The sequence below is a fragment of the Cebidichthys violaceus genome, unplaced genomic scaffold (genome assembly GCF_023349555.1).
Source record: "Cebidichthys violaceus isolate CVI_PGR_0920_01 unplaced genomic scaffold, fCebVio1.0.p SCAF_7, whole genome shotgun sequence".
Taxonomy (NCBI): domain Eukaryota; kingdom Metazoa; phylum Chordata; class Actinopteri; order Perciformes; family Stichaeidae; genus Cebidichthys; species Cebidichthys violaceus.
Genome location: NW_027176927.1, coordinates 10,959,410 through 10,986,254, shown reverse-complemented (window position 1 = coordinate 10,986,254; position 26,845 = coordinate 10,959,410). Strand labels below are relative to the sequence as shown.

The 26,845-nt window shown below is 41.2% G+C and overlaps 1 protein-coding gene across 2 annotated transcripts; it reads left to right on the top strand.

Annotated features, from left to right (window-relative positions):
- Positions 1-543: 543 nt before the first annotated feature.
- Positions 544-26,657, top strand: mroh1 (maestro heat-like repeat family member 1). Of its 2 annotated transcripts, XM_068735335.1 has the most exons (45): positions 544-645; positions 1,149-1,253; positions 1,467-1,612; positions 2,601-2,732; positions 2,835-2,997; positions 3,338-3,436; positions 4,220-4,371; positions 5,221-5,361; positions 5,749-5,841; positions 7,133-7,211; positions 7,808-7,921; positions 8,124-8,197; positions 8,352-8,474; positions 8,928-9,035; positions 9,274-9,418; positions 9,610-9,650; positions 10,035-10,176; positions 10,351-10,403; positions 10,639-10,746; positions 11,211-11,330; positions 11,474-11,596; positions 11,709-11,855; positions 13,174-13,200; positions 14,644-14,766; positions 14,884-14,963; positions 15,080-15,221; positions 15,382-15,477; positions 15,945-16,049; positions 16,382-16,517; positions 16,705-16,817; positions 17,120-17,272; positions 19,145-19,201; positions 19,421-19,518; positions 19,704-19,869; positions 20,409-20,578; positions 20,680-20,817; positions 21,212-21,326; positions 21,582-21,728; positions 21,818-21,884; positions 22,051-22,172; positions 22,294-22,443; positions 22,614-22,748; positions 23,030-23,132; positions 23,241-23,306; positions 23,483-26,657. In XM_068735335.1, the coding sequence occupies exons 2-45, from the start codon at positions 1,232-1,234 to the stop codon at positions 23,557-23,559; spliced, it is 4,911 nt and encodes a 1,636-aa protein (XP_068591436.1). In that variant the 5' UTR covers positions 544-645; positions 1,149-1,231; the 3' UTR covers positions 23,560-26,657. The 2 variants fall into 2 exon arrangements, with proteins under 2 accessions (XP_068591436.1, XP_068591435.1); XM_068735334.1 differs by lacking the exons at positions 544-645; positions 13,174-13,200 and having other exon boundaries at positions 1,159-1,253.
- Positions 26,658-26,845: the final 188 nt, after the last annotated feature.

Here is a 26,845-nt window from a genome sequence, read left to right as displayed (position 1 = left end):
TACTTTACTGGAGTATTTCTATTTTAAGCTTACCTTTAACTTTATTTACTCTTCATCTGACAGCTGTAGTTTCTAATAAAAAAAAAAAGTTAGTATTTTATTGTCATATACATATACACATACACACAATTTGTCTTCTGCATTTAACCCATCCCTAACTTATTGGGAGCAGTGGGCGTCTGAGAAGCGAGTATTTTTACATTCTGGCCCTTGTACCTTTACTCAAAGTATCTCAATATCTATTTCTCCACTGCTTCACTAGGCAGTTAAACCTGGAAGAAACAGTAATGGTCGATACACAGAGACATGCAAATATGAAAAAAAAAGTTTGATTATGAAGTTGAGTCCTGCATAACAGTAGTCTCCATAATATAAAGCAGTATCATGTAAAACTATAGCAGACAGTATTGATGTTGAGTAGCAGCTCTATCTTCCTCAGTGCTGTGATACTGACGCGTTGGCCACGCCCCCTGCCTGATACGTTCCTGCTGACTAGAAGCACATGATCAGGCGTGTTTACACCTGCAGTGACAGAGAGACACACAGCGCCAACACTGACTCTGACAGGACAGCCTCGTTTAAACCGAGATAAGAAGCACTTTTGTCGTGAGGGGTCATTGTTTAGCGGACGCTCACAGGGACTCGGTAAGTATTAACAAGGCTGTTGTTTTCCTCCAGTCTGTGACGTGAGGACGCTGTCGGCTCTTCCGTAGCAGCAGCTGCTAGCTTAGCATGCTAACGTGTCTCAGACGGTTAGCTCGCTGCTGCAGCATCACCACCCAAGCAGGTCTAAGCCAGATACTATATTATAACACCAACCAAGAAAGGCCATGACGCTTAGAGTTTACTCGGCTAACACTGCTACTTGTGTTTGGATTAATGTCATCTTTATAGAGCTTCGTAATCTTAAAAAGTTACTGCACCAGTTAGCTAACAGTTACTTGGTATTTGTTTTAGTGGGTGGTAGTGTTTGTACCTGAAGAAGTGGATTGAACAGGTAAGGTCAGCTAAAGCGTAGACAGCTGAAGAGACAGTTACATTTTAAAGCAAATTCAGATTGACGACAAAGGTCTCCTCTCAATGTTTTTTTCTTTAGCGAAGCTGTGATCTCTCAGCTGTAACTCCTCTGTATCTGGTTTGTCTGGCAGGTAGCCTGTGCCCACCTGTACCCCAGGAGGGAAGCTACATCCTCGGCCACAGGCTCAGGAAGCCAGCCCTCTTGCTGTCCACCATGGACGAGACGGATGTTGAACGTGAGCTTTTCCTCTTTACTGCTCTTGACTTCTCCTTTCTTCTCTCCTCTTCTCTGTCTGCCTCTATTCAGCTACAGTAATTGATTTGCTCTGTTAGACACATTGGTCTCAAACATTCTTTAGCCATTTGTGTTTCTTCCATCGCTCTCCTCTTTCTACATTTTTCTTTTCCTACTCAGACTTGTCTCCATTCTGTCATGTTTTTCCCTCTAGAGGTGACCCTGGCTCTGCTAGATGCGGCCACTGATAAAGACTCGGAGGTCCAGGATCAGGTCAGAAAGTCTATGTTGACTCTGGGAAAACAGCAGCCAGACAGAGTGTTAGCCATGTGTCAGGACTACCTTCTGAAACACCCAAAGGTAAAAGCCCAGAAAACACCTCTGTTACACTGTATGTCAAACAACTCTCAGAGTGTCAGCCTCAGGCCTGCTCTAATAAATCATACCAGAGTAACCTGGAACTAATTATCAGTACACACTCTTGTAGCCTGATAAGCATGTCTGCTATACATGAGCACGCTAACACTACCATTTAACTCCTCTAGTCTGTAGTGCTTGTGTTGCTATTGGTGTCATGTGGTATCCCACTGTACACATGCAGAGTGGAAGCTGCAGGGGAAATCCCCCATGTTGAACAAAAAGCAGAATTGCAGCAAACACCAAAGAGTGGTACTAGATGATGGAGATGTTTGTGGTTTTGTTGCTAATCCGTTAAATCTGGTAGAGCCCCTAGTGTGTGGTTTGGTTTCACAAATGTACAAGATGTGAATATTGCCATAAATAGCTGTTTATGCACCTCTATTACAAAGAGAGTCTGACTTTTTTTTTTTTTTTCACAATTTCTTGAAAATTTACTATTATTGAGCTACAAAGTGACACATGCTGCCAAATCCTAATTTGCAGTCCTGCACTGCTAACATTTCACCTGCATGGGCCGAGACAATACATAGAATAGGATCAGTCCTCATAAAAAAGAGTTGCTAATGTAGCTTGATGTTAAAGTGAAAACATCCCTCAAATTCACTTCTTTGCCCGTTCTTTTACTTGCAACACATCTGCTCCTCAGAAATGTCACCATAGAGCTCTGAATCACCTTGTGTCTGTGTGATGCTGCAACATCTTATCATTCTGTCTCTCCGCCTCTGACTTTGTGATTATCAGAAGATTACATCTTTACACTGAAGAAACACCCTTGGGAAACATCAACAACATACTGTAGTACAAATGATGTCCTTTTATTTTGAATGTGCTGTGTCATATTTTGTTTTGTTAATGTGTTTTAGATGTGCTTTTAATTGTTATTCCGTGTCTCTTTTCTTCTTCTTCTTTCCTCGTCCTCCTCCTCTAGCTGGTAGTGAGCCACAGAGTTGTGATTCTTCAAACTATTGAGCTGGTTGTTGGCTGCAGGATAGAGGAGATCAGTTCCCCCAGAATAAAAAGTATCATCTCCCTGGCTTCAGATGAGATGACACGATCAAAAGTACAACTTCAGATTTTAATCATTCATTTTTTGTTCATTTCGGGAGGCTGATGATAAATGATGTTCCTCACTTTGTTCTCTACGTCTTCCTGGTTCACTCAGGAGGTCGTCCCTGATTGGCAGCAGGCAGCCAGTAATATTTTGGTTGCTGTGGGTAACAAGCACATCAATGACATCATGGAGGAAATACTAAGCAAGTTTCAGCCAGGGCTTTTACCTCACTTCTTTGTGGTCCAGACACTGGCCAACCTTTCTGATTCCAACGGTAAGAGAATATTTACACCCACAAAGACAAAGAATGCACACATTTGCCTTGTTAAGGCCACGAGGAAGAACACACACACACACACACACACACACACACACACACACACACACACAGGTATTCACAGGTTGTTGAGAAAGACATAAACCTGTTAAACCTGTCCAAAAATGGCAATTCTGGCACTCACACTTGCTGCAGTTGGGGATGCCCAGAGCCACTGAACTGATCGAAACATTATCTCTTACTCAGTACAGTACTACAGTGTATGTCTCCCTGCTTTACAGAGGAAGTGGTAAGGAAATAACGTCCCCTTAATGCAGTATTCTTCCTTGTTCTCTAGTTTATGGCATGGTACCCTTCCTGAATGCTATTCTGGGCACCTTGTTGCCAATGTTGAGCATGGCCAAACAGGACAACATGAAGTGGGTCTTCGCCTCTGGTAAGAACCTCTCTACAGGCTTTTTAAAATTGTCATAATTGTTCAAGTATCTTAACCCCACCCCAAAACTCTTTAATTACTATCGCCAGGTACTCACCTCTTTCAAAATATGCAATTCTTCCCTTTTCTCTTTCTTACCATTTTATCATTACATTAGCCTCCTTCCATTCACATATTTAGAAAAGCTGAATGTCCTCCTCCTGAATTGTTAAAACAAGTTTTTAAGTTACACTTGAGGTTTTTTTTTTTTGCATTTGTCCAAAAACCGATGATGCTTTACCGTTAAATGGATTACATTAACTAACATGACTGATCAGCTGTTTCCGCTGTTGCCGTCTTCTCGGATATTCCCATATCATGCAGATGCTTGTCTTTGTCTCCAGACAGTATGAAACATGGCCAATGCCAGCTGACATGAAAGAAGGATTAAAACTTGCCCAATTGAAACAAATTCCTGGAGACCTCTCTCCATTTGTCTCTCATGCATTGGTTAGATGGCCAAGCCGCCTTGTTTTGTTTCCAGTTGGCCACCTCTACTTCCTCTACTCTGTTTATGACAGATTACAGCCTTCATAGCCTATAGAGCAAACTTTGGACCAAACCACAGTGTTGCTGAGTTTTTTCGCTTAAAACCAGTTGATGGAAATGCACCATATTCACATTTATTTTTTTTGCGACATTTTAAAAGCTCAAAATTTGCTTAACAATTGAATGGAAACATGACGATTGTTTTCTTCTCTCCTTAATTTTCTTTCCCCCTCTGTTTTGTTTCTCTTTCTCCAGCTCTGTGTCATTTCAGCGACAGTATCTTGGAGTACCTCGCTAACCTGGACAAGGCTCCAGATCCCACAGTGAGAAAGGACACGTTTTCCAGTGAAATCTTTGCTGCTTTTGACATCCTCTTCAATAACTGGTTACAAAGCAGAGAGTCTAAGGTAAGGACACTGTAGGTCCATGTTGGGGGTTCAGCAAGATGGTTTGATATACAGTGGACTATGCAGCTTACAAAGTCATGTTCAAAAAGAAGTAGTTGAGCTGCGGTAAGCCATCTAATGCTGAGCGTAGCGAGTACCAATGTCTTTTTTTCATATACGGCCGCCTTAGAGAAAAAGACAGCCATATCTTTGCACTACAGATTAACACCAACAAATGTGATTAAGCTTTCCAGGCCATGACAAGTACCAGAAAATCTTTTCCACCTGATCACACACTCACTCACTCACGAGGCTCAGGCATTGCATCGCCGTACCTGTCAGGCCTTCATATCGTAGGCACAAGGAGGTTACAAAGGCAGACTTTTTAGTTTAATTGTTTTCCGAAGAGTCACTCAATTTATTTTGTTCACATCTCATCCAGAATTATGAAGCTGTATTAAGTCCTAGTCCAACAATTTAACCACTGTACCCTCATGCTGCATTACAGAAGGCAGGGACCTTTTTTGACAACTGGAAAACAAATTATCTCAGAAGGATGTTCATGCAGTGATAGAACATTTGCTTTAATGAAAAAAATGTCTTGTTCTGTTGTCTATTCTTCCACCTTAATACATTTAGAATAGAGTACAGTCGTACTGTATAGAACTGTGATGAGATGGCCACCAACAACAATGACAGTGAATCACCACAAGTTGTATTGTCTTTTGACCAACATGATTATTTATTTATTATTCTTTTGTATGTGTGTTCCCCTTTTTATCCCTTCTCTATTTACACTCATCTATTTGTTACAAGTATGAATCTATGTAATCTAATCTCTGTTATGTCTTTCTGTCTCTGCGTGTTCAGTTGAGGCTAACTGTGGCTGAGGCGGTGGGCTCTATGTGCCATCTGATGGCCAGCGATAAGCTGGAGGAACAGATTCCTAAACTCATTCCGGCCATCTTGTCCCTGTACAAGAAAAACAACGAGCACTATCTCATCAGCAAGGTGTGTGTGTGTGTGTGTGTGTGTGTGTGTGTGTGTGTGTGTGTGTGTGTGTGTGTGTGTGTGTGTGTGTGTGTGTGTGTGTGTGTGTGTGTGTGTGTGTGTGTGTGTGTGTGTGTGTGTGTGCGCGCGCGCGCTGCAGCAGCATGAGTGTGGTGGACGGTTTGTTATGGATTTCATAACATGGATAATTTGTGTTAACAAACAGGAGACCATCACTCTCCCTCTGAACTGCCTCCTGGCTCTGAATAGGAATGAGTCTCTTGTTTAACGTGCCTCAGCAGTACTTGTGGATTAGCACAGGTTACCAGTCACTGTGTGTGTAACATGCTGAATTAAATGATTAAATACATTTTTTCTTTTTCTTTTTTTCCTCCTGTCTCCACTCAGAGTCTGTGCCTAGTGCTGGATGCTTCTGTCAGCATGGGCAGCAGGGTGCTGGAGACACAACTGGACGGTCTACTCTTGGCACTGCATCAACAGGTACATGCATACATACTGTACATACATGCATACATACATACATGCATACTAAATTCAACACTGCAGCTGATGAGGCATGATACGGATGTTCCAAAAACTTTTCCCAGACATTGTAAAATTTCGATACTATATCTGTGAGTTTCTCAAGAGCCAAACTTGATGTTTAGTTTATTCAACCAGTGGCCAAGAGAGGGGCAACCAACACAGAGCCATTGAGTGTCTGGCACGTAGTAGACATAGGTCAAGAGTGTTTTTGCTGTCACTTTCTGGTTTGTTTTCATGTCGGAATGGTTAGTAAAGAAGTATCAGCCCTGGAGAAAAATGCATGCATAAAAGACTGACCAACACTACTTCATTACATTAGCTTCAGCTGGATCTGTCTGATCTGACCGCTGTCAGTTGCTGGTTCCCAACATCACTTTCTATCACAAGACTAGGTTTCTGTCATACCAACTGTAATGCATGGTCATGGTGTCTTAGTTATTCCTGCTCAGTGACGGACCGGTTCCCCCTCCTTGAAACCACAAATCTGTGGGCAGACTGGATTACTCCTTTCGCATCTTATATTCACTGCTATCTTTAGGACGTGTCACACGGCTGTCAGAGAGTCGCTGTAGTTAGATGTTTTCATAACGTTGTGACTCAGCTGACACTTGGCCCCATGCCTTGACTGTTGCAACATTTTACCACAATGACTCTGCCAGCGGTATGTGTGTATGATCTGGATTGTCAGGTGGGGAGTATTTCACCAGAATGATAGAGCAGCAGTATCTGACAGTTACAGTTATCATTCCCACTGCAATTATCTTACACAAAGTCTCATAACTTTGTTTGTTAACACTAAACTATTGACAGAGTTGATAGCAGTTTGGCAGGTCCAAATTACGGTAGCTGCTTGCAAAGGCAAGTTCTCACAATTAAAAAATGTTGATCCTTAATTAACAAATGTCTCATTTCTTATATCCAGTTATTCATAAACTGAGCTCAAGTAAGAGATTGTGGTTGTATGAAACTTCTCACGTCTTACTTGCTTGCTACAGTATAAAAAAAACATGTTTATTCAGCCGCTCCCTTAGACAAATAGTCAATGCAAACTTATTTATTTTCCTCATTATCATTATTATTATTACTGCCACTGCATGAGTAGATTTAGTTGTTACAGTAAGACATTTCCATTGAGTTTGAATAAATGAATTCTATTGTGACTCACATCATAACGGTGTTTGTGGGAGCACAAGTTGAAACATGGCTGTCACAGAGAACAGTGTAACATGTCCTTTCTCTCCCCCAGGTGTCTGCCCCTGTTGATTACAGTAACCCTCCTACTGTCAAGAACCACAACGAGGTCCTGCGCTGCTTCAGCTTACTAGGTACAGCAGCTCTTCAGTTGGTGTTGGTGTTTATGTTAAATGTGCTCTGTGTTGCCACTACAGCGCACGGGTGACCGTGGCTAAGTGGAGAGCAGGGCCGCCTTTCAATCAGAGGGTCGGAGGTTCGATCCCCGGCTCCTGCCTCTACCAGTCTCATGTCAATGTGTCCTTGAGCAAGACACTTAACCCCAAAATTGCTCCCGTAGCTGCGTCTACGGTGTGTAGATAGATACTCGATTGTAAGTCGCTTTGGATAAAAGCGTCTGCTAAATGACTGTAATGTAATGTAATGTACATCAAATCCTGACAGTTGATTTAAGAAAGTTTGTGGCGACCAAGTTCAGTGTGGGATAGTAGCCTTTCTATCTGTTTTAGTTCTATGGAGTCACAAGACCAGTAATGAGATCATCCATTAGTGCGCGAGACTCTGTGTCCTCCACAACATAATCATATTAACTGTGACAGATGGTCTACTTCTCACCCTTTCTCTCTTGTCTTGCTGGTCTTTCCTGCGTTTTGCCCTTGTTCTTGTGTTTCTGTGACAATTTAAGTATTTTACATTTTTAAATTTTCTTTCTCCACTCCTTTCCCTCTAGCTAACTCCTTCCCGGACCGACTGGTCATGTTTGTTCTTCAGAAGTTAGAGAACAGTAATGAGCGAAACAGGATGGGCTCCCTGGCGGTCCTGCGTCACCTCATCAACTCTACCAGTGAGACAATACAGTAACACATGCATCCCCAACTCATCCCAAACACGCATATCTGTTACTCCACAAGCATCAGTGATTGATTTATCATAAGTTCATAAGTTATTAAATGTGCCCTGAATTATAGCGGAGTCATATAAACTACACAATCCTCCGTTATTTATCCGCTAATATTCTCTGTGTGTGTCGTAATGTGTTTTTGCAGCGTCCACAATGGAGAGCAAGAAGCTGCTGATTCTGGCCAGCATCAGACAACCAATGGCTGACCACAGCAACAAGGTAACACACTTGTAGACACCCACATGACTATTCCGCTTAATCACAACAAAAATATATTTTTCTCTTCAAATGTTTTGTCAGTTAAGTTTGTCCTGAAGAAGTTGTGTTATTCTGATAATCATGACGTTGTGATGTCTCACACTATGTGTCCCAGGTCAAGAAGCGTGTGGTCCAGGTGATCAGTGCGATGGCTCATCACGGCTATCTGGAGCTGGAGGGAGGGGAGCTGCTGGTTCGATTCATCGTTCAACACTGTGCCTTACCTGACACGTATCGGGTACAACTTTTAAAAGTTTGAAAAGTGGATTTGTGTGGAAGTTATGTCTCAAAACCATTTTATTCATGCATGTATGCTCCTGTATATGTGGCTTGTGTGATTGTGGTAGCTTGAGTGGTAGTTTTTAGTTTAGTAAGAGAATTACTGCTCAAGTAATTTAAACAATTTTCCTTCTCATGTTTAACAAAGCTAATGAACGACATAAAGTTTAAGACAGCAATTAAGCCATCAAACACATACTATGTATGAGCTCAATGGACGATATGTGACATACGCCACAACCAATGCGCTGCATGATGTAACAGATGATGTTGTGCACAAGTGCCTCATATCCGCTCAAGCTGAAGCCGGGCCTTGCAAATCAAGGTGCTCAGACTTGAAACCTTTTGCATGACAGAAGCACATCTGAGGGGATGGAATACGAAACATTTACATGTGTCTGTGTGTCTCCAGCGAGGTCAGAAGCCCACAGATCCAGAAGAGGTGACTAACGAGGCACTGAGGACGATGTGTGACAACACTCTTCACCTCCTGACCACCACTGTTGGACGACTAGCAGATGTACGTATACTATCTACTGTCTGATCTGTTGGTGACCGACTTATCCATCTTCCCAAAATCATTTGAACTGCTGATGTTGTTGCGGATGTTTGTTTCACTGCAGTTGCAGCTATTTACCAAGCTTTAGCTTTACAACAAATTAGTTTAGAGTAGATTGGAGTAAGTTGTTGTCCATTGTGTGTTAGAAAGATGAACATTTGTTGAGAAACTTAATATGTGTATGTTTCGTTGTTTGCAGGTACTATGGCCAAAGCTGCTGTACTATCTGACCCCTTCACAGTACAGCATTGCCACCACTCCTCTGTGTAAGAGTCTGATAGTGCTCGGCAACAAGAAGAAGAATAACCAGGAGCCCAGCTTCAACATAGACTTCACACAGGAAGGTAGGAGGAATATTTACTGACCAGGTGCATCCATGTGAAAGTTATCTGCTGTGTGTGTTCCATGTTAGATGCAAGTCACAAAATATCACAAATGAATCATTAACCATTGAAATTTGCTATTTTAAAAGTTACCATTCTTATTGTTCTGTGTGATCCATTCCAATCTAAATGTTTTCTTGTATCTCCTCCAGTCAATCTGCCCTCCCCTCAAATACTTATGCTCAGACTGCTGGTAAGTAAATCCAAGTCTATAACTCAATTTTCAAACTCTTTCCTTTTGTGTCTAGAGTTTAAAACAAAGGTTCACTGAACCTCCAGTCGAATAACTGGCCGGAGAAACAGATTGTTATTGATGAATTGCAGTGTCAATTGTTTGTCATGCCAAATAATCCTGTTAAATCTGATTTTTCCCTTTAATGCTTCAGCAACAATCTGTTACTTTATAATAATGATATTGACTTTTAGAGCTACTCTTACTGTTTATTCAACATAGAGGATCCCACTAAAGTGGTGCAGTTAACGTGCTTAAATAAGTAAAATGTATTCATAATTGATAACATCCCTGACTGGTTTGTCTACGTGTGTTTATGCCCTGGTTTGCCTCGGTGTGTCCCAGGTGAATGCAGCGTTCCCGTTCAGTAGCAGAGGTCATGGAGCTCCGTCCCTCTGTCTCCTTCAAATCCTCAGCATCAACATCCACCCCAATACAGAGATACTGTGGGAGAAAGACATACCTCCTCTGCTGTCCATGCTAGAGGGTATGGAAATATAGTAAACAAATAAATAAAGTAATAGTTTTGGATGAAGTTCTGCTTCCCTGTAGTGACACCAGAGACAACACTTAAGTCTGCACTACTTCCTTTTCCTTTCTCATGTACAGTAGTTTCCCTCCTCTATAGTATGGAAGTCTGACTGCTTGTTGTTGTTTCCAGAGTCAACGACAGAGAGCCTGGATAAGAAACACTGGGATGAAAAGTTGCTGAAGGTGTGTTTGTCTGCTGTTCATGGGAATATTATCTCATTCCAAGATAATGTGTCAGTGTTTTGCATTTGAATAAAACCAAAATGTGGGGATAATGGACAGAAAGATTGCTTCTTTTGAGCTCATATTAGATTTCAGATATTAGATAATTCATTTATTGTGCATTAATGGTTTAAATGTTCGTGTTGATGTTGGAAATATTCAATTGTCATTCTAAACAAGATGAAATTGTCTCCAGCTCCTGTCTAAAACCCTGGCTACTATTGATGATGACAAGTGGGTGTGTCAGTTGGCAGCTGAGGCAACAAGATATCTCTCCACGTATAACAACGCCTTAGAAGAGAAAGTAAGTAACAGCTTTCAACCACAAATCAAGAGCGAACTGATTGCTTTGTTGTAGTTACCAACGTTAGTCCAGTGACATTAAATGAATGGACATAGTTTTGTGTTTTGTTGAGTTGCTGAGCCCCCACAGCAAGCCTAATTTAGAGCTTCAGGTTGGTCATAATTTGTCTCAAAAAGTTGACTGTTTAAAAGTGGTCATCATCCGTTGGGGCACATGACCTCACTAAACGGAGCCATGCCTCCTCATTACTCCGTGTATTTGTACACCGAGAGGTGAACAGTTCAACTCACCCCCATCAAAGGGTGAAGTGTAGATTTGTATGTTATGCTTTTTATTTAACTGTATGTCAAAATCTTGACAGATCAGAAGTGGTTCTACATTTGCATAGTCAAATCGTTATTTCTGCTAACCTACAAGTGTTTTCATGACACCCTGACATGGTTAGTATGTTTCACTCTCTCTAGAGTTTCCTGTATCGATGTATAGGAGTGACTCTACAACAGTGTTTCAACAAGGAGTTGGTTAAAAAACAGCTGCAGGAAATCCTCCTCGCGGCGCGACACAATGATGCTGTCGAAAGAGAGGTAACGATGGATGTCATGTGATCCTTTCTCTGGTGTTGTGGTGTTCAAAACAAAACGGAAAGTATCTTCTCAATGATTGGCTGGATTGTTTCACACCTGGACAAGTTAACGATCCAATTTGTCGTGTCACCTGTATCTATCAGGGAGTTGCAATGGGTGTTGGTCTGTGTGCCAACAGCCACCTGGAGGGAACTCTGGCCAAGCTGGAAGAGTTCGGCAAGTCGGACGCCTTCAAGAAGTCACCAAGCATCTTTAACCTTCTCAAGGTACTTGGAACTTCTATCATGTTTTGCAAATTAAGTTGATTTTGTTACTATTGATGGTAAAAAAAACAATAACATCGCCTTTCTTCATCTCGCCTTCGTTTCCTCTCCTCAGGAGCGTAATGATGTTGAGGTAGAGAAGGTGAAAAGCACTCTAATCTTGTGTTATGGTCAAGTGGCTTTGAACGCACCTCCAGAAAAGATACTGACCCGCATTGATCAAGACATCCTTCGCTGCATCAGTAAACACTTCAATACCAAGGTAATGTAATAATAGGGTCATATGGCTTTGTTATTAAAGAAGGAATTTCAGACAAATATTTTGCATTCTGAGAAAAAATGACACTGATGATGAGAACAAGAAACTGTAGCAGGTTGTACTGAAAGCGATGTTTATTAAGATGAACATGGCTGATTGTCATGAAAATGTATTCCAGTTGAAGTTACAATAGTTTTCTATATTCCTACTAAATCCAACTGGATCCGTTGTATTGTATCATGTATGATTTCAGCCCACCCACGGCAAATCTAAGCATTTTTCATTCATGTCAATACAGATTTTTGCTACATGTGCGTTTCCCAACGTTGCAGTGAAATGGACCCTCTGATGTTGGAGTAAAACGTGGCTACATTGAAGCCAGCTATGACCCTTGTACTTTGTGTGTTTGTGACATGGAATGAGAGTAAATGGTGGAAAAGTTGTGGTAAACATGTTGCGTCACACCTATTGGGATTTGTCCTTCTTGGCTGAGTCAGCATCATATTAACCTTAAAGGGGCCTTTTTTTGTGGCACAAACAGGTGGGAGGTTCTTGGCACTAATAGACGTCTCAGAACCGCGTCTGTTTCTGGTGTGGTGATTTTAACAACAAGAGCAAACGGAGAGTAACTATAACGAAATAATGCTTAAAATATAAATAAAATACTTTAATTAGACAAACTCCAACCAGTAGATGTCTTTAATGTTGCATAAAACCATAACGGTAAATGTAGTTACCATGAACGCTGGAAAAGCAGTCTACATTTATCTACAAATTAAAATAGCGGTTTGTTTTATGCTGAATACAAATCTATTCTTCAGATCAATAAACCCCTGCAGCCGTCTGAAGGCAGCAGGACACACACGTGGGTCAATCTGCAGATTTGAGAATCACTATTACACACAGCCGTCTACTGTGTGTTACCTTAATTAGATTACATGTAAATAACTCCAGGATGCCACAAAATAACCACACGCACCTCGACACACACACACACACACACACACACATACATCAGACTGGTCAGTTATAACCACGTTGACGTAAGACATTGGATTACAGCGCCTCACATCCTGGTCATGTTTTATACTTTAAATGTTTTTGATTCAAATGCTGCTCACATTTTAAGATATGATGTGACCATTTACACACGGTCCAAAATAGCATGTATGCTTGGAGACGCACACACAGTGCGCTTCAACACCTATTGCTCTGTGTTTGTCGTTGTGCTTGTGTGAGAACAATAGTGCCTAGAAACTTGCAGGTAAGACTGCTATATTTGTATGTGCACTCATGACGATATCACCTCTATTTCATGCAGGTTCTGGGGATTAAAGTAGAGACAAAGGTATTGTCACAGGAATACAGGGGCCGTCTCTCTCCGTTCTCTTTGTTTTACTTTGCTCGTGAACTTTTCCTCCCTTTCATCTTGCTCTTCTTTCTTACTCTTCTGCACACATTATGGGGATATTGTCACTAAAATCTTAACTGAAACTATTCAAGCCAAGAAAAGAAAGCTTCACATGTAACCGTACAGTAACCATATCTTAAAGGCATTCATCATTAACATACCAACAAGGCCAACTGGGGTCATAGTTAAAGCTGCTTAAGTGCTGTTGTGCAGAAAATGATCAGTTGGGAGCAATGTTGATAAGAAAACACAAACCAACACTAATGCTGCAAGTTGACTACAACTGTCCTCATTGTACTAAGTGAAAATGCTCGACCTCTGTGAAATGTAGCTTTACACCAGACACCCCCAGAAGGCTTGAGTTGGCTTGAAAGGTGGCTGTTTAGAAGTTTGTCCTTTCCACATTGATTGACAACAGTTTCTGTGGTCAGCTTGAATTGAGTCCATTACAAAGGATTCCAGCCAATATTCACCAAGAAAAAGTATCAAAACATCTTTTACAGTCACCTTTATAGTGTTTGATGGTGGATTATCACTCTACTGCAGGAATGTAAAAGCTGTGACATGGTTACTAGATGGTGTTTCCATCCTTGAATCTAAAGTGCTATTCATTTTTGATAGCAGCCACAATTCCACAAAAGCCTCAGTGTTTTCTTCTGGCCATGGCTGAACCCAAATATAATGCAAATCATTTTCAAAATGTCCGTTTTTAAATGACATGCATTACTCGCAAAATGTATTTTGCTCTTCTTAATAAGGCTGGTTTACAACAATTTTCAAGTGAAAATAGTAAAGTATCATCTCTTTTAAGATGATCTAAAGACGATGTTGCCTCCTTCATTCCTTCTTCTCTTCGTTGCTTAATGGTGGATTGTTCTTTTAAATGCTCACAAATGACTCGCGCTGAGTGTAAAAGGGCTTTTGTGATTTCTTTCTAACTCTTAACTGCTCTTCTGTCACTTCTAAGAGCAGAGCCTGCAGGTGGTGTGCCGTTCAACCAATCTCTAATCTCTAATCTCACAGCTCTGATTTTAAACTTCTCTTCATCCAATAGGCATGGAGGATCAATCTGCAATATCGCTATTGGATTGATTGAAGGACTGAGTGGATTGATTGCTTAATTTTGATATTACTGGAATGATTTTGGTTTGTGTTTGCTTCCACTCAGTCGCTTGTAGAGTTGTATCTGCTGAACTGGTGCTGCAGTTGGCCTTGTTTGCATTCCTGACAATTTGGAAAATGCAATTATTGAATTGTCTTCATATTTAGCCTACTTGGCTGACCTGAATCCCATGATCTGTGTGTGCCCTTTCATTTATCCTGTTTGTTCGTCTTGTGTATCTTGTCGACATGCTTCTGTGTGTCTTCCCCTCATTTCAGGACCTAACTATGAAACTCAGTTTGATCCAGAGCGTTGGGCTCATAGCCAGAGCCATCAGTGAGTGTGTGAAGAAACAAGGCTACGTCTTCTCTCGCAAACAGGAGCTCATTACTGTTATGCTGGTCAGTATTCTGTCATTTCAGTTTGTTAAAACAAGGCATAAATGTTTAATTGCCGATAAAACAACAATGTTATTTTTTTCTGTTCTGTCTTCCTGCTGTTTTGTCTCCACTGGTCAGGACTTTATCAAGGCAGAGCCAGCTGATTCGTTGAGGACTCCAGTGCGCCATCTTGTGATGACCACCTATGCCAACCTGATGTATCCTTCAGCTTCAGTGACTACGTTCATCACAGAAAGCTGTGGTATCCCTGCGTTCTTGCACTGGAGGTTCTGTCATTTCCAAGTGTTTTTTTCTTTGACCTTTAGTGCTTCAGGCCTCTGGACCCTGCGCTGAGTGAGAATGACAACTTTGACTTGCTAAAGGTTTGTGTGAACAGTGTGTTCTCTCTGCCACCCGAGACACACACGCCAGAGAAAATAAAAGAAGAGGAGACGCTGGACCCCAAGCAGAGAAAGGTGAAGAAAATCAGACAGAGATGTGTGCGCACACATACAGTATACTTCACATACCCGCTGTATATTTGTCTTGTGCCATTTTAACGCTCACAACTGTTGTGCAACATTTGTCAAAGGCTGTCGTGTTGTCAAACTAACGTGTCCCGGTAAATATGTACAGGCATTGTACAAAGACACGTTGGCTGCACTGCAGGAGCTGCTGAAAAGTGTTCTGGCCAAGGATCCCACTCCTGATGGCCTGCAGAGTGTCTTCAAGGTGAAGCTTGGTGTTTCAGATTAATCAGCTCTTTAGCTAAAAGTATTAAGTCCCAGTAATGTTTGTATCACCACATTATTCTGTTTTCTAATTGGGCATTTAGGAAAAAAAACTGAGGATACAAGTGGTGGCAGCCCTTGTCGTCACATGTCAGCATGTTGCTGAACAATAGCAAATCCTCATTCCTAATTTCTTGGAAATTTCCAACATCTTTAACTCTATAGCTCAAAAGAAATGTATTTAGGTTTTTTCTTACTTCTGGGGCTACATTAGTAGTCTTGCTAGCTATGACAGAATGTAAAGACTTTTTCTTGTGTCTCTCCTCCTTTATCCATTTGACTACTTTTTCAGCTGTCTAATTGAAAAATAACAATTGGCTTGAGTGAACTGCCGTGCATCGAGAAGGAGCTGTGTTACGCTGCGACACTGCAGTCTGACACAATGTATGTTGTTATTATTATGTGCAGCACATTGAATCATGGTTGAGCTCCGGACAGGACCACGAGAGAGAGAGAGCTGTCACAGCTACTGCTCACATGCTGGCTTACTACCTGGATAACCTGACTGTCAAGGTACACACACACACACACACACACACACACACACACACACACACACACACACACACACACACACACACACACATTCAAACAAACATATATCTGCATGTTTGTCTTGTTTGTTTTATTTCTGACAACTTGACTATCCCGGACACACCCTAGATCTTAGTTTTGATAATGGGTGAATTGTAACTCATTCAAATGTAAATGCTCCAAAGTATGACGTGTATTCAGCCATTGATGGTCCCTAAAGTATCTTGTCAGGGCGGATGTTATTTTGTCTTCACTTGATGTTAAAACTGACATTTTGTGCCTTTCTTTTATTTCTGTGCATCTATGTGTAGAACATGGTATCTTTCCACAACCTTGGAGCTCTGCTGGGTCGACTGTCTCCACGATGTTCTGATCCTCACCCTGCTGTACGCACTGCTGCTGTGGACTGTATCTACTCTCTGCTTTACATTCAGCTGCGCTATGAAGGTACAGAGACACAGAGCCCTGACCTTTCACCTTTTTCATCTTCTTTGCAATCACTTAATAATTGTTAAAATACTTGTTAATATATTTTGCACTCAACCTACGTAGTCCATCTTTGACCTAAACTTTTTATGTTGAATGAAAGTAAAGGTTTTTTGTAAAGCTTGCTGTTTTGACTCTTTGTGTGTAGGTTTCTCCCTCGATTATAAGGATGAAGGGGTGGACAGTCTGTTGCCCCTAAAAGACCGGCTAGATAACCCTGACCATTCAGTTCTATATAAGACCTGCTCCGACCTCACCAAGGTACACTTTGTACCACTCAACAAAGCTGTCTTAAAACATCTATGACCTGTGCTGCTTCCTTTCTGTTTCCTTGCCCAGATAGATTATTGTGCCCTTTTGTAACGGCACTCAATGACCAACCGTTCTGTTGTTTTGCTTTTATTCTGCTTAACAAGGTCCACCTAAATATAGTCATACAATCATTGTTACCTCTTTTCTGTATGTCCATGTCAAATTAGTATGAACAGTCGTGACCCATACAGTGAAACCGTTCTATTGCGTCTATTCCTGTGTGTGTGTGTGTGTGTGTGTGTGTGTGTCAGGTGATGAGTAAGCGTCTGCCTCAGGAGCAGCTGACGACGTTGGTTTTCATGTTGTTTGAAGGGCTGGTCGACAGTCAGGCAAACTGCTGCAGAGCCTCATCTGTCATCCTAAATACTCTGCTGAAGAACAGAGGAGGAGGACTACAAGAGCTGGTAGCAAACACACACACACACACACACACACACACACACACACACACACACACACACACACACACACACACACAGACACACACACAGACACACACACACACACAAACATATACTTCTCACAGCCCTTTGTTACCCTTTGTTGCATCTGCTGATTAATGCAGTTATTTGACACACACACATACAGTTAGGTCCATAAATATTTGGACATTGACACAATTTTCATCATTTTGGCTCTGTACACCACCACAATGGATTTTGAATGAAACAATCAAGATGTGCTTTAAGTGCAGACTTTCAGCTTTAATTTGAGGGTATTTACATCCCAATCAGGTGAACGGTGTAGGAATTACAACACATTTTATATGTGGCCCCTCCTTTTTAAGGGACCAAAAGTAATTGGACAACTGGCTGCTCAGCTGTTCCATGGCCAGGTGTGTGTTATTCCCTCGTTATTTCATTGACAAGGAGCAGATAAAAGGTCTAGAGTTCATTTCAAGTGTGGTATTTGTGTTTGGAATCTGTTGCTGTCAACTCTCAATATGAAGTCCAAAGATCTGTCACTATCAGTGAAGCAAGCCATCATTAGGCTGAAAAATCAAAACAAACCTATCAGAGAGATAGCAAAAACATTAGGTGTGGCCAAATCAACTGTTTGGTACATTCTTAAAAAGAAAGAACGCACTGGTGAGCTCAGCAACACCAAAAGACCTGGAAGACCACGGAAAACAACTGTGGTGGATGACAGAAGAATTATTTCCCTGGTGAAGAAAAACCCCTTCACAACAGTTGGCCAGATCAAGAACACTCTCCAGGAGGTAGGCGTATCTGTGTCAAAGTCAACAATCAAGAGAAGTCTTCACCAGAGTAAATACAGAGGGTTCACCACAAGATGTAAACCATTGGTGAGCCTCAAAAACAGGAAGACCAGATTAGAGTTTGCCAAAAAACATCTAAAAGAGCCTGAACAGTTCTGGAACAACATCCTATGGACAGATGAGACAAAGATCAACTTGTACCAGAATGATGAGAAGAGAAGAGTATGGAGAAGGGAAGGAACTGCTCATGATCCAAAGCATACCACCTCATCAGTGAAGCATGGTGGAGGTAGTGTTATGGCGTGGGCATGTATGGCTGCCAATGGAATTGGTTCCCTTGTATTTATTGATGATGTGACTGCTGACAAAAGCAGTAGGATGAATTCTGAAGTGTTTCGGGCAATATTATCTGCTCATATTCAGCCAAATGCTTCAGAACTCATTGGACAGCGCTTCACAGTGCAGATGGACAATGACCCGAAGCATACTGCGAAAGCAACCAAAGACCTTTTTAAGGCAAAGAAGTGGAATGTTCTGCAATGGCCAAGTCAATCACCTGACCTGAATCCAATTGAGCATGCATTTCACTTGCTGAAGACAAAACTGAAGGGAAAATGCCCCAAGAACAAGCAGGAACTGAAGACAGTTGCAGTAGAGGCCTGGCAGAGCATCACCAGGGATGAAATCCAGCGTCTGGTGATGTCTATGGGTTCCAGACTTCAGGCTGTCATTGACTGCAAAGGATTTGCAACCAAGTATTAAAAGTGACAATTACATTGATGATTATGTTAGTTTGTCCAATTACTTTTGGTCCCTTAAAAAGGAGGGGCCACATATAAAATGTGTTGTAATTCCTACACCGTTCACCCGATTGGGATATAAATACCCTCAAATTAAAGCTGAAAGTCTACACTTAATGCACATCTTGATTGTTTCATTTCAAATCCATTGTGGTGGTGTACAGAGCCAAAATGATGAAAATTGTGTCAATGTCCAAATATTTATGGACCTAACTGTATATCTGGAATACCAAACGCAGTGCTTGTTTGTATGTTAGGTCCCAGAGATGCTGGAGGTGCTACATGTGCGTCTGCAGAGCATCACAGAGGAGCAGGTATGAACGCACATCAGTGTGACAATATTCAGCATAGATATTACTTTTTGTTATTCTAATTCTGTTTTGAATAACCGACTCACCCTTGTGTGGGGTATTTTGCTATAATGACCTGCTCATTGTGTAATTATATCTTGTTAACCATCTATGAGCAAAATATGAACCATCTATGAGCTAAACCCGCACTGTAATAACTGTGTTTATTGTACCTGTGTTTAGGTGAGAGTGGCGGTGGGACAGACCGTACTAATCCTGGCTTCTCAGCATCTACAGGCTGTTATCAATACACTAGTTAACCAACCCCTCCCTTATGACAGGTATATTCACAAAACCTGTAATTATATATACTACCTAACACATTCAATTCAGTAACCTTGTTCTTTAGATTGTGAGTTGCTCATTTTTTGTCTTTCACAGGACAAAGAATTTCACTTAGAGCCAAGTGTTTGTGTTTTCAATGAAAGACACTTGAGTTTTTTACTTTTTCTGTCTCTCTGGCCAGCTGGACCAGTGAGATGTGGATGGCACTGGGAGCAGACCCCATCGTAGCCAATCAGATCATTGAGATGGTGATTGAGAAGCTTCTCATCATGGCGCCCTACGTAGACCAGAGAGAGTCAATGATGAGAGGAGGGACGAAAAAGGTGGCCACCAATCAGCCGTTGGCTGTAAGTCACAGACACTCTCAGACATGTCGCTAAATACATTGTATGGAATAAGTTCTAGATAAAGATGATGATATTCATGCATGATTGCTTTTATTTCAACTCAATTCACACTAAATATAAATAAGAAAGCAATGCCATGTAAGGCAAAACATAAAGTAGCATTTACCTGTAAAGTTTATAGGGTCTTCAGTTTAATGTCCTCTGACAAGGTACTGTTGCTGAATTTGTATTTTTTCTAATGATCATCAGCCATTTTCTTAATTGACACAATGTCTACGCAGCCTGCATAGCGAAAGCAGCACATAGCAGAGCAGCAGCTTTACTCCTGTGTCTGTGTCAACACAGGAAGTGTTCAGGGATGGTATTTAGAGCAGGTCACCCACATTTTGACAGCGCAACACATTCACTGTAGTTACACACAAAAAATGGACTTGAAGCGCACACTTCAGCTGGTTTCTGCACCGGGCACCAGCTCCAAACCAGACAGAAACTTCACAAGAGGATGATTTTCATGTGTGTGTCTGTTTTTCTGTCTCCAGATGACATGTGGTCTCAAAGAGCTGTTGATGAATGGCAACAGTCAGGAGCCGGCAGTCAGCATGTTTCCTCAGCTCTTCTCCTGTCTCACTGTCAGATTGGGAGCAAGTGTCGGGGTCTCGGCACCGAAGGACAACAACACTAAACAAACTGCCTCTGTCCATGTAGCAGGGTGGGCATCTTCTTCCTCTTTTGAACTATTAAAATCTAGTTCTGAAGTCAGTTAGTTTCAGGTGAAGTTAACATTTTGGTGTCCTCTATTGTGTGATTCAGGGTAGCAGCTGATGCTCTGCGAATCTTGTTAGCACGGGCCCAGTTAGATGAGGTGATTAAAAGACTGGATGAAGATAAGGCCTGGGACGCGATGAAGGAACCAAATACGCACATTACTGGAGTTACACTACTGGCAAGGTACGTACACACTCGCTGAGCTGGATGGGTCCAGTTTGAGATCTCAATCAGAAATTCACGACAGATAAATGCTGGATCAACACAGTTCTGCCAAGCTGCTCATCAATATTATTGTGATAAAAGTGACTTGTATATTCAAAGGTATTAGAAACTAAATGTGTGACGCTCAATGCATTCATCAGGTGTCCAAAAATCTATTTGATAAAACAATACGTTAGGGACATGATATTAAAAAGTAAATGAAACGCAAATCTATTCTTATCTATCCTAACAAGGATTAAAATACATTTCCTCTACTGCATTCCGCTCTTGTTTTCTCTCTCTCATAAAGAAAATATGTGTTTAAATAATGAATCCCCCCTTTATATAAAGCCTGCTTAAATATTGTGTGTAGGGCAATGGCTAAGCATGCTGGTCCCAGGTTGCCCTCCATCGTGGAGAGTCTGTGTCCCTCCTTGAACAACATCTATGAGTGCCAGAGAATCACCGTCACTGCTTTCTTCTCTGAGGTGAGACACCATGAAATATTTAATATCATGTTTAGTTTTTCTGTGTTGGAGGGGCCCAAGTGTTTCGTTGAGCTTAGTGAAATGAGTGATACATGCCCCCACCTGTTGCCACCATATGAATTACTAATAACTTCTTCTTCTTTTTTTTATCATGTCCCTAACCCTTATTTAAGATGATAATATCAAATCGGCTTTCATTGACCAACAGATGAAGAACACAAATAACCTGTCGTCTCTCTCATTTACTGACTCCAGCTCTTAAACCATCACGTGGTGACGGAGTTGATGTTGATAGATGTGTTGATGAACAACATGATGGAGAGGATATCGGATCCCTGTTGCACTGTCCGCATGCTGGCTGTTCGGGGGCTGGGCAATATAGCCGTGGGATCACCTGAGAAGGTACAAGAGCACATGCTCTGCTGTTAGATCAGGGTTAGATGAGTTTTCCGGGGGTCCTCGTTCCTACTCTCACTTCCTTCTCCCACCAGGTGAACAAATATGCCAAGGAGCTGCTGGCAGCCATGAGTTCAGGCATGGAGGAGAAAGACGATCCAGGTCGGTAGACATGATTGATTGCAGTGATTCCTAAAGCTTACAGTCTAGTCTGATTTGGGTTTTGCTTTCCTTCATGACTTCCATCATGTTTATCGTACTACATGTTCAGCCTCTCGTTCTGGATTGGTTGTTTTTTGTAGAAATGCTCTTTTTTCATTTCCTGCAGGTAAGCTGATTACCCTCGAAGCCATGTCGGGTCTTTCCAAAGTTCTCCTCTATCTGGACAAGAAGAACGTCCACTTATTAGTGGTCTATATCTTCATGAAGATCAAACCATTCCTGGAAAGTGTAAGTTCCCTTTAAATCAGCATGTTTTGTGATGTTATATATTGTGACGATTATTTTCAAAGTAATAACACATAGAGACACATGTAACGCTAACAGTACTTTTCTGTCTGTGCTCATCCAGGAGAACGATGAGATCCGCTGTGCTTCCATCCATCTCATGGGGAACCTGTCCAAGTTTGGCTCAGGGGAGCCAGTGTTCAAAGACCAGATCCACAATGTCCTGGTCAGCCTGCTGTTACACCTGGTTGACCCAAACCCACAGGTGGTCAAGGTAAGTAGGAAATGTGCATTCATGTCAGGGTTATTGTCGTAAATAGAACTGGGACAAAGGTCAGTTGGGAAAATATTTGCTTAAATTGAAACTTAACAATAACAACAAGAAAATTATAAAACTACTGTATTGTTTCATACTAATGTGATCTTGTTTTCTCATCTGTCCAGGCGTGTAAGTATTCGATGCGAGTATGTGCACCTGTCGTGGGATCAGAGCAGATCACAACCATGTTTCAGAACCACCTTCACGATGAGAAGAGTTTGCACTATGGAGAGTTTATCAATGACCTCACCAAGTACCTGGTGAGACACACACACACACACACACAGTCGAACTCTGCAACATCTTACAAAGTATGAAATGTATTCAGAAGATTCTTTGTGTTCATGAATGTTGAGAAACAATGTTTCGGAAATCTGACCAAAAAATGTTTTAAAGTAGTTGTACACTTACTGTCTTTAACACAAAGTGAATTTAAGGATCAACCTCACAGATTCTTTGCAAAGTCAGAATAGATGATATTCTTGAATTACATTAGTGCTTATTCGTGTTTGACGTTCAGTGCATGTTTTGTGGTTCATAGATTCAGGACTTTCCAGGCATGCTGAACTTTTATCACATATCAGTCATCCAGTTCTTCAAGAGCAACTGGGCTGAGGTCAGAGCAGGAGCTGCCATGTTTATAGGTATGACTGCAAAATGAACATTTATGTCAGTGAACCTGAGTGGATGTATGGGTCAGAAACAATGGGTTGTATATGATGTGACCTGATCATAAGGTTTCTCTGTTTCAGGGTTTCTGCTGGGGAATCTTCAAGAGGAGCATTTCTCCCACCTCAACATGGGCACCATCACTAAAGGTGATTCACTGCACAGCTTTCTCTTTTCTTCAGACATGTAAACTAATTCTGTTGTATTGACTGTGTGTGTGTGTGTGTGTGTGTGTGTGTGTGTGTGTGTGTGTGTGTGTGTGTGTGTGTGTGTGTGTGTGTGTGTGTGTGTGTGTGTGTGTGTGTGTGTGTGTATTCATCCCTAGGTTTGGTGATGCTTCTCCAAGATCCAGATCCTGTGGTGAGAGTGAAGGCTGCTGAGGCCATGGGACATTTCCACTGACACAAAGACAAAGGGCTACGTACAAATCTCAGAAAAAAAATGAAAGGAATATTTATGATTTGGCCCACAGTTTTCAAAAAACATTTAGAGCCCACTATTAAATGTACAGATACGATAACGTATTCAAATATCACAACTGCAACCTTCATTAAAACCAAAAACAGGGACCAAAGCGGGAACAAATGCGGAGCCAGAAGCCAAACTGTCAGATTTACCGATGTAACGATATCATACACATATATTTAGCAGTTAGCAGCTTTGCTAAACTTCTTTTGACACTTTACTATGGTACTTGAAAGGAAGTGTTGATTCTTCTGATACGTCAGTGACCAAAGACTGTGTTGCTCCATACAGATCGATGTTGTCTGTAGTGTTTAGCGTTCTGTCAGTGACAGTAACAGAGATATACTTCTGTTCTGTCAACGACATGTACCATGCGCCTAGCAACAGCTAAAAACACTTGAGTAAAACGTTTTTTAGAATAAATATAGTTTCTGAAAAATATTATCTGAAAAATATAATAGTAATGCACATTTAAAGTACGTGACAACAAATCTATATGACTCTGGCTGGCTGGTTGCTAAGGTGTGTGTGTGTGTGTGTGTGTGTGTGTGTGTCTGTCGTCATACCAACATTTCATAATAGTGTTGTGGATGTTAGTTTTAGTCATAATGTCTTTCAGAGATAGTTCCAGTGAAGAGGGCTTGGTTATATGTTTAAAGACCCTCCCTCAGATTTTGTGTGTGTGTGTGTGTGTGTGTGTGTGTGTGTGTGTGTGTGTGTGTGTGTGTGTGTGTGTGTGTGTGTGTGTGTGTGTGTGTGTGTGTGTGTGTGTGTGTGTGTGTGTGTGTGTGTGAAGGATGTAATTGAAAGAAAAAGGGATGGTTAGGATCTCATCGCAGTGTCCAGTAGTCCAGATCATCTTGCTGACTTTGTTAAATCAGCCAGCAATAAAGAGACGGTAACCACTTTTACTTTTTACTTCAATAACCAATCTGTAACAGCAGGACTTGTGCTTAAGCATTTATGATGTATGCTTGCAAGTGTCTACACGGCCAAAGTGACGTCACACCACCGGACACAGCCCTTTGCGGGGGACCTGTGTGGCAGGTTTTCACCTGTCTGTGCACAACTAACATTTTCCATCTCTGCAGATGAGAGGAGAAAATGGAGAATTTTGAGGTGCTTTGAGAATGTTAGTTTGCCTCAAAGAGAAACCAGCACAGAGTTTAAAAGATCCAAATGTTTCCTCGTCGGCTCATGTCCGTACGACCGTCCCTGTGAAAAGAACAACCCAGGCTTAATAGTTCTGTTTTTGGAGCAAGACAGTAGCTAACATGTGAACTGGTTTGTTCAGAACAGAGTTAAGACAGTTAAGCAAACTACACTACTCTTTTGAACGCCATTAACATGTTGGTGCCAAACTCCCCTCCATTTCTAAGCCATGATGGTGCTGTTTATACATCACTACCAGCACTACAGTGTGTGTGTGTGTGTGTGTGTGTGTGTGTGTGTGTGTGTGTGTGTGTGTGTGTGTGTGTGTGTGTGTGTGTGTGTGTGTGTGTGTGTGTGTGTGTGTGTGTGTGTGTGTGTGTGTGAGAGAGGGAGGGAGAGAGAGAGAGACAATAATTCCTTTGGCCCACCACAGGTGGCTGCTTTGACTTCCCGTTTAATCTGCACACAGTTTATGATTCAATTTCACATTACAGGTCACATGAGTGTTCAGCCATGTTCTGTAGGAACGTTAATTACCACCACAACTTTTCCAGGCATCTTGTGGTAGCCATCATAAATACACACACCAGCCAAATCACAGATCAGAATCATTTTAAAGTGGGGAGCCTTTTCTTTTCAGTCTGGCGCTGCATCCTCGTGTAACGTATTTCTGTGAGACCTAACAGAAGTCTGAGCCAGCCAGTTCCAGTCAATAAACCATTACTCACCAGTGTAGCCATGCTGAAAACAATTTGTGCCAAATATTCATTGATAACATGTATTATAATAGCACCATAGAGATGCTGTAAATTATTTCTTCTTTCTCTCTCACTTTGACTGCACTTAATGTTGTTTCCAGGTCGTTATTGCATTACATGTTTGAGTTTGTACAGTTTTAGACTACAGTTGTAGGTTTGCAGGCCTCTTACTGTCGTGTGTGTGTGTGTGTGTGTGTGTGTGTGTGTGTGTGTGTGTGTGTGTGTGTGTGTGTGAGTGTGTGAGTGTGTGAGTGTGTGAGTGTGTGAGTGAGTGAGTGAGTGAGTGAGAATGTGTATTATGTCTGTGCACGTAACTTTAACTTTTATGTCTCCAAATGAATTCACTCAAATGCCAACAAAGACGGATGTAAAATAATCCATTGTGCATCTTCATTTAAATACATTTGGTGACAGAAAATGTCCAGAGTCAGGTGAAAGCAATACATTGTTTCTAGAATAAATTATTATATGTATGTTTGCCTTAAATATTTCTGTTGCACTCTGTCATGTAGTCCCTGATTTAAGAACCAAAAGGCAAACAAGTAGCTGAACCTGTTTATTTTTTAATCTTAATTTTTCTTTACCAGACACATGTCACATGTGGCAAACATTTTTATTATTTTTGCCTTTAGATAACTGAAAAAGATGCTTTAAATAGTTTTTCGGTTATTTCAAGTGGAACGGAAAAGTAAATGTTCCCCATAATGCGACAAGTTATTTGTGGGTAGGAAAAACGATTAAAAAAAACAAACATTCATACTGTAGATTTATCAATCAAATGTAAAAGGCTGCTATCGGTTGTATTAGATGTTCTACAAACAGGGACTCATGGCTTCTAACACTATGGCTTGGTTTAGGTTGAATGGTAAATAGTAATTATGTTCTGAGTTTTACTGTTATTAACTTTATACTACTGATATGATTTTTTTTTTTTCCCATGTCATCTACTTGTTTTTCTTTCTTTTTTTCTATTATGTTTATTGCTGTTAATGAATGTCGCTGTATGTATGACACATGGCTACATGTTTGAATGTGTGCATGTCACTTATCATGTGTCGCTGGACCAGAAGACAGAGTGGATGATTGCAATCAATGTATTTAAAATAAAAAGATCCATTAGAAGTATGATTGGTGATTTCTTTGTTTTTTCAAAAATTGTATACGTCTGACGTGAGTGTACTTCTCTCTGTAGCCATATGAGCGCAGTAAAGAGCAAGGTATTGTGATCAGACCATTTCAATTCATGTCACAATAGATTAGACAACTTAGTTTAAACACAGGTGCAACAATTAGTCAAACAACGCTCTCAGCCT

What these genes read in the sequence shown, in the direction of transcription:
- mroh1 (XM_068735335.1), top strand. Translation starts at nt 1,232, where the DNA reads ATGGACGAGACGGATGTTGAAC. An exon ending in GGATTAAAGTAGAGACAAAG is followed by an intron (nt 13,201 to 14,643) that starts GTATTGTCACAG and finishes CCCTCATTTCAG; the next exon opens with GACCTAACTATGAAACTCAG. An exon ending in AGAGCATCACAGAGGAGCAG is followed by an intron (nt 19,202 to 19,420) that starts GTATGAACGCAC and finishes ACCTGTGTTTAG; the next exon opens with GTGAGAGTGGCGGTGGGACA.